The following is a 7,481-nucleotide window of genomic DNA, read 5'->3' as shown; positions in this document are numbered from 1 at the left end:
TTCCTGCTTCATGAAGTCTAGCATTTAAATTCTGAATGGCTTTGTTTTCCATGAGAATATTTCTCTAATGTAATTTTCACTAATGCAGCTATAGATAATACATAGCAGTTTCATAGTTCTTTGTACAGTTTCATTATTTATATGGTTATTTAGTTAATTATATGACACCTGCTGCTCATAATTTAACTTTGTACTTCCGTGGTCTGATAAGGCAGCCTTTTTCATGTGTAGTTTTTAATACAAGTTAAATATGCAAAGAATATGTAAGAAGAGAATATAGAGAAATTGAAATTATGACCTCAAGTAACTGGGATTCTGAAGCTAGACTATTTGAAATGTAGTAGACAGTTCTACCTTTATAACTTATTACAGAAACGAAATAAGTTTCTTTCCTTTTGGAGATGGTATATGAAGTCTATCTGTGTATTCCCAAAGAAAGTATTTTACGTTCGCTTAATTTTAACACATTATAATCTCTGTTAAAGTATAATGAAAAGTTCTCTACCAAAATGTGGTAAGAAAGACACCCTCCTTTATGACACCCTCATCTATGACTCTATGGTTCTTTCATGCCCCTCCTCTATAACACTCTCCTCTGTGGCTCTATGATGCTCTCCTCTATAGTTCCATGGTTCTATAATGCCCTCCAATATGATGCTTTTCCTGTATCAGGCCCTTCTCTGTGATTCAATGGCACTGCAACACCTCCACCATGACTTCCTCCTTTATGATTCTATGGTTCTATGACTCACTGCTCTATGACTCTGCAGTTCTCTGGCACACTGCTCTATGTTGTCTTCCTCTATGACTCTAGGGTCCTATGACAACCTCTTCTACCACATCCTCCTCTATAACCCTATGGTTCTCTGACATCCCTCTCTATGGCACCCTCCTCTATGACTCTATGGTTCTATGAAGCCCTCCCTCTATGACTCTGTGGTTCTGACTCTCTTATCTATGAGTATGTGGCTCTTTGACACTCTGATTCTATTGCTCTGTAATGCTCTCCTTCTATGGTTCTGTGACAAACTCTTGTAGGAGTCTGGCTCTGTGACTCTATGATGCTCTCATGTATGATGCCCTCCTCTATGACTCTCTGGCTCTATGATGCCCTCCTCTATGATGACCTCTTTTATGATTCTGTGGTTCTATGATACACTTCTCTATGACACCCTCCTGTATGATGCCCTCCTCTATGACTCTTTTCATGAGACCATCCTTCATGACACTTTGGTTCTATGATGTTCTTCCTTTATGAATCTATATGGGTCTAAGATGCTCTCATCTATGCCATTGTGGCTCTTTGATGCTCTCGCCTATGATACTGTTTCTCTGTGATGCCCTCCTATATGACAACTTCCTATATGGCATTATGGCTCTGTGATGTTCTACTCTATTACTCTTTAGTGCTTTGATGACCTCTTCTATGACTCCATAGTTCTATGACACCCTTCCTCTATGATGGCAACCACTATGATTCTATGGAACTGTGACACCCTCCTTCATGACTCTAAGGTTCTGTGGCTTGCTTCTCTATGGCTTGCTCTTCTATGACTCCCTCTTCTATGACTCCCTCTTCTATGACTCTCTGGTTATATGACACCCTCCTCTATGAGGTCCTCCTCTGTGACGCTCTCTTCAATGACACTGTGGCTATTTGTAGCACTTTTTTATGTTTTAATGCTCTGTGACACACTCCTATATGACATAATGGTTCTGTGATCCCCTTGTCTATCAGTCTATGTTTCTGTGATGTCCTCTTCTGTGACTCCACGGCTCTATGGTGCCCACCTCTATGACTCTGTAGTTCTATGCAGCCATCCTCTATGACACTCTTTGTTTCTCTGACTCCCACCTCTATGACTCTATGGTTCTACGATGCCATCCTCTATGAATCTCTGGTTCTATGGTACTTTCCTGCATGACTCTGGTTCTGTGATGCCCTCCTCTATGACACTTTTGTTCTTTGACACTCTCTGCTATGATTCTATTGCTCCTTAACTTGCTCCCCTATGACACTGTGGTTCTGTTGCACCGTCCTGTAGGAGTGTATGTTTCTGTGACGGCCTACTCTGTGATGCCCTCCTCTGTGGCTCTATGATGCCATCCTCTATGAGTCTATGGTTCTGTTGTGCCCTCTCTAAGTCCATAGCTCTGTGATGCCCTCCTCTATGACACTGTGGCACTCTCCATTATTATGTTCTGCTGTGTGACACACACTTTTCTGACAGCCCCCTCTATGAAACTGTGTCTCTATGAAGCCCTTTTCTATGAATATGTGGCTCTATGACACTGTCCACTATGACTCTGTGGCTCTGTGATGCCCTCCTCTATGACTCTATGATTTAATGGTTCTGTCATGCCCTCTCTGTGAGTCCATGGCTCTGTGACATCCTACTCTATGACTTTGTGGCTCTATGATGTCCTCCTCTATGAATCCGTTGTTCTGTTGTGCCCTGTCTATGGGTCCATGGCTCTGCAGTGCCTTATTCTAGGATTCTGTGGTATTAGGATGCCTTCCTCTAGGATGCCTTACCCTAAGATGCCCTCATGTATGACTCTGTGGTTCTATGACTTCCTCGTCTATGACTCTGTGGTTCTATGACTTCCTCGTCTATGACTCTGTGACCCTCTTCTGTCACTCTAGGCTTCTATGATCTTCCTCTGTGACTCCCTCCTCTGTGATTATGTTTTTATGAAGCTGTATAGTTAGACAAGTCAGACGAATTGTATGAAAAAGATGGTTGGTTGTATTTTTTTAAGTGTGGGACTTAATTACAGCAAAATTAAAGACTTGCTTCAAAATCCACTTAAGTCTTATGGAGCTGAATGATCCATGGTTTGACTTTCTTAGAGTCACATTGGAAGCTGCTAACTGAGTCAAAAGTAACTGAGTAAAGCAAGACTCTTATGTCTATCCTATTAGGCGTAAGTTCATTGTTTCCTCTGCGTTCTCTAGAAAGAATCATAACATTTTTTCAACAATTGTTTGCTGCTTCCACAACAGCAGTCTCTAATTATAATTACTTTTATCTGATAAAATTCAGATTCGCTTTCCTTCCCCACAGCCTTTTCATTCCCAAAGTACTTGCTCAAAGGTAATAAGGTAGAATTATGCAAGTCCATTGAAAAGTTAACCTTGTAAATTTGCTTAATCTTAGGCTTCAACCTGGCTTTTTGACAGTCTTTAAGCATACAGTTACTGTTACACTGTGTGCAAGATATGTACATAATGGTACTATTCCTATATCACCCAACGAACTATATAAGGCTTGCAAAAAGTTGTGGATCTACAAAGAAAATAAGCTCAAACTTCAAACAGACTTTCAGCTGGCTCTCATAACTGCTGCTGAATAAGATAGTATGCATTTTTAAGTCTGATCTTGAAAGATGCTGAGTGTCTCTGACAGCTAATAAGCTCAATGATATTTGAAAGCACTAGTCCTTAGGAAATGGGAAAGGCTGCTTTTTGCTGGTATTCTCACGATTGGCTGTCTACACCAGCAATTAGTGGCACAGGAAAATAAACAGAGAAAGCATGCTGAAGTCCACAAAGTATTTCACTTAAACAAAAAATTAAGCATCGTAAGGAGATTATCTGGTGTTTTTCAAGAAAGAAATGAAATGGGAGAACCAGGGATGTGCCACAAGAGGGTCTTATGTGTGTATAAGTTGAAGGTTCATACTAAGAGACTGTGTTCTGATAAAATGGAAACTAAAACCTTTTGGCACCACTGCATTTCTGAAATGTAGCCTTTTCTTCATACCCTGCAAGTAGCTCTTTACAACCTCATTTCCCCTCCTGCAGAAATGATTAATTCATTTTGACTTTAACTATGATAAAGTATTTCTAGAGCACAAGAGAAGCATTTTCTTATTGCCCTATTGATATCAATAACTATTAGTGTACTTAGCTGAATCTTATCTAAAAAAGCTCTGCCAGTTTACTCTTGCTGAGCCAGTAAGTGTTTCATACCAGGTATAGACTCTGTGTATACTTTTAACACACGTACTATCCTACTATCACCTGGCTTTGTGTTTGAAAGATAATTAAGCATGTATTGCTTGCACCTTTTTTGGTTATTCTGTAAATGAACCATTGGAGTGATATCTAACTTGATTTGAGAATTGATGGCTGCTTTTGCAGCTGGCTTATAACTAAGACAAGAAAGCCCAGGGATTTGTGAATTGTAGAGTGTTGCTGATGCTTTTTTTTTCCTTAAGGAATACAAAAGTATAGCTAAAATTACTAACAATGCTTTTATACTAGTTATTACATGGAGACAGTTGAAGATTGTGTTGGAAGCAATTTAAATCTTGCATTTGCCCAGTGAAATTTACCAATGGTCATTTGCACTTTTCTGTAGCTGTGGTGAAGAACCCCCCGAACAACCTGTGGATCATTGCAGCAGTGCTGGCTCCCATTGCTGTGGTTACAGTTATCATTATCATCATCACAGCCGTTCTGTGCAGAAAGAACAAGAACGACTTCAAGCCAGACTCCATGATGAACCTGCCTCAGAGAGCTAAAGTAAGTGACTAGTCTCCAGATCCAAGACGTCCATTTGCTTTCTGAGGTTTTAACTGTGTTCAGACCTGGTCTTAACCAGAAGTTCTCCATCCAACTGCTAATTCAGAAACATTCTTTGAATATTTTTTTCAGGAAATTTCTCCCACTGGTATTTTTCTGTTAGATGTTTTGAACTTTCTAATTTATTTGTGGATATTGTTCATTGCATTCAAACAACATTTTCCTTAAATTTACTAACCTATATCAATTACAGGATTTTTTTTACCAAATCATGTGTCTTTGCAGGTTTATCTTCTGTCTTTAAGAGAAAAATGTCACAGAATACTGATTTGTCTCTGTAGTGATAAAAGTCTGCCTTCTCAACACTGCTATTAAATGGCATTTAAACAGGGCCGCACAAAGTTAGGAGTTTTTAGCCTACAAAGCATGTGTGTAAGTCATACTGTTCCTTTGCCCTTTTAGCTGGCTTTGTTCTTCTCCACTGGCATGCGATTGAGATGATAATATTTTTCTTTGATTTCTTCATGCTACAGCAGAGTATTGTGATTTCAGCTCGGTTGCTTCTGCTGAAAAATGTAGATTGGAGGGAGAGTTGAAGGAAGGCATGATGCATATGACAGCTCTTTTCTCCTCATCTTAGGTTAGTTGCAACTGGGTGCTGGAAAAAAGACATTTTTATAAAAAAATGGAAATGTCTTTTTTGTATCATTTTAATTCCAGTATGCTCATCTATTTATCTGGTGTTACCAAGCTAGTGTTAAGACTAGACCTGCAGAAGTGAAACAAGCAATATCACAAACACAAACAAAAATTAATACCACTGCAGTAACATCTTACAACATCACACTGAAACCTCTGAAATGCCAACCATGCTTTATTAGGGGCTGTTGCAAATACTATGCACTCCCTTAATTCTTCTTTTATGCAGTCTTAGTCCCAGCTAAAGGACAGAGTAAGACTAAATTTTGAACATTGTTTTGAGCTGGCCATCATTATGGGATGCTTTACAGCTTTAAAAAGTTAGTATTAAAAACAAAAAAAGACTGCTGGTTGAAGGTACAGCACAGAAAAAGCTTGAAAGTATTTTAATATTCTGTAGTTGTCACTCCAGAGAGTGACATGTAAGAGAAAGTAGAATTTTTACTTTTCCTGAAAAATCAGATTTAATCAGTCTGTAACCTACATGGGCAGTTAAAAACCTATTCCGTCAGGTTTTATTTCTATCAGGAGCCAGCGTGTGTCAGACAAGAATTGGATCTGCAGAACAAAACAACTGGTGCTGAGCTCCAAGCATCCACATGACACTTGTTTCAGGAGATTTTCCTGCAGACTTGCTCACACTTGCAACTGGAGTGCAGCAGTCCACTTCTAGAGTGCATTTCCCCTTTATAGGTATATTTTGAGAGTCCATAAAATTTAATTTAATTCATTATATAAAAATTGATCATTTCAAAATGAAAGCTAAATTGATTTCCGCTTAATTTCACAATGATAGCTCCATCAAAAAGGTTCAGCCAGGTCTAGTTTAGGGTATATACTGCTATATGGACCATGGAAAATAAATTCTGCAGTGGAACTGGGAATGGACTGGTTTTGTCATTCCTGATTTCAGCATCTTTCCTTAAAATAAGGCTAAGAAATGTAATTTTGAAAGATAATGAAATAAAGTCGTTTTGAAAAGAACAATTTTATTTTTATTTTTAATTCAAGCATTAGGGATATCAGGAATTGTGGTCATTACTTGAATGTAATTGCTGCATTTCATGCAGTTTGGCAATGTAAATAGCTGATGAACACATCTATATCACATTAAAATGAATCTTATTATTATTTGATGGCTTAGAAAAGCGCCTGAGACTGCTTAATTAATGTTGAATCTTGTCTGTAACTGCAGTCATAGCAGAGTGATTTTTAGTTTAAGCAGCAGATTTTAATATTTTGTTTCTGTGTGTCTAAGATTTGTTGTTGAATCACTGGAGCAATTTTTTGGTATCTTTTGAATATCCAGCAAACTATATAGAGAGGAAAAGAGAATATTAAGGGATATCCACAATGCTGGATTTCAGCTGTTCTATTTTTTCAGTGGTGCCATTTTATGTGTTCGGATTCCAAAAGTCCTGTACCAAGGAGACTGGCAGAGCAGAGCTGCCTGTTCATTGCTGCAGCCTTATTGCTGCTGGGAGCAGCGGGAGGCTGCGGGTGCTGGCAGAGCAGGGCTGCCTGCCATGGCCCCTCCGAGCCCTGTCCCGTGCCAGCGAGACAGGATGCACGAATGCAGCAGTGAGGGGTAATGCAACATTTAGCATTGAATATCCTTCTGCAGCTGGGAGAGGTGATGTAACAGCAGGATTGCTGCCTGTGCCTGGTAATTTAGGAATGGCTTTTTTTTTTTCTTGTAACAGACCGAAGGCTAAATAAATAAAGCTTAAAAAATGACCTCTCTTACATAGTGTAGTTTATAGTATCTTTTTTAGGAATTGTGTTGCTGTTTTGAATTGCCTTAGCAGTCAGGGACATCTGGACTAAGTTTCAGGGGAAAAGGGACTGCTACCATATTTTTTAATTGACTCTCCAGTTGTAAAATTGAAAGAAGTATAAATTAAAATAAAATGCTGTTTTTATTTTGAGATACTGTTTTTACTTTGAGCTTTTGGATAGATGCTAGCTTTTACCTCCCTTGCTTTCTAATTCACAGCATGCTTTTTAAAAGGCTGAAATCTGATTTGTCACCTTTCCTTCTTTTAGAGCATGAAAGAATAAGCTTGCAGGTAAACAGAGATAAGATCTGCAGTCTATGACCTGCAAGCAAAGCAAATACTGCAGACCATGAGAAAACAACCACTACCAGTATGATAAAGGGCATAGAAAAAGAAAGATTGGATGAACTATGTACATGGATGTACATGCAGAGGGGAGGGGCAGATAATCCTTTTATTTTATTTTATTTCAT

At 38.8% G+C, this 7,481-nt stretch overlaps 1 protein-coding gene across 1 annotated transcript in view; it reads left to right on the top strand.

Annotated features, from left to right (window-relative positions):
- The window catches only part of LOC104538099 (UPF0606 protein KIAA1549-like), a gene marked incomplete at its 3' end in the record, with an annotated part of 23,986 nt that extends 19,455 nt beyond the window's left edge, over positions 1-4,531 (top strand). The window contains exon 10 of the mRNA XM_010181176.1: positions 4,368-4,531. Within this exon, the coding sequence (XP_010179478.1) occupies positions 4,368-4,531 (164 nt within the window). The remainder of the gene's footprint in view (positions 1-4,367) is intronic.
- Positions 4,532-7,481: the final 2,950 nt, after the last annotated feature.

Source organism: Mesitornis unicolor, unplaced genomic scaffold (assembly GCF_000695765.1).
Source record: "Mesitornis unicolor isolate BGI_N332 unplaced genomic scaffold, ASM69576v1 scaffold47113, whole genome shotgun sequence".
Classification (NCBI taxonomy): Eukaryota; Metazoa; Chordata; class Aves; order Mesitornithiformes; family Mesitornithidae; genus Mesitornis; species Mesitornis unicolor.
The sequence above is the reverse complement of the archived record's forward strand: the minus strand, read 5'-3'. Positions and strand labels throughout refer to the sequence as shown.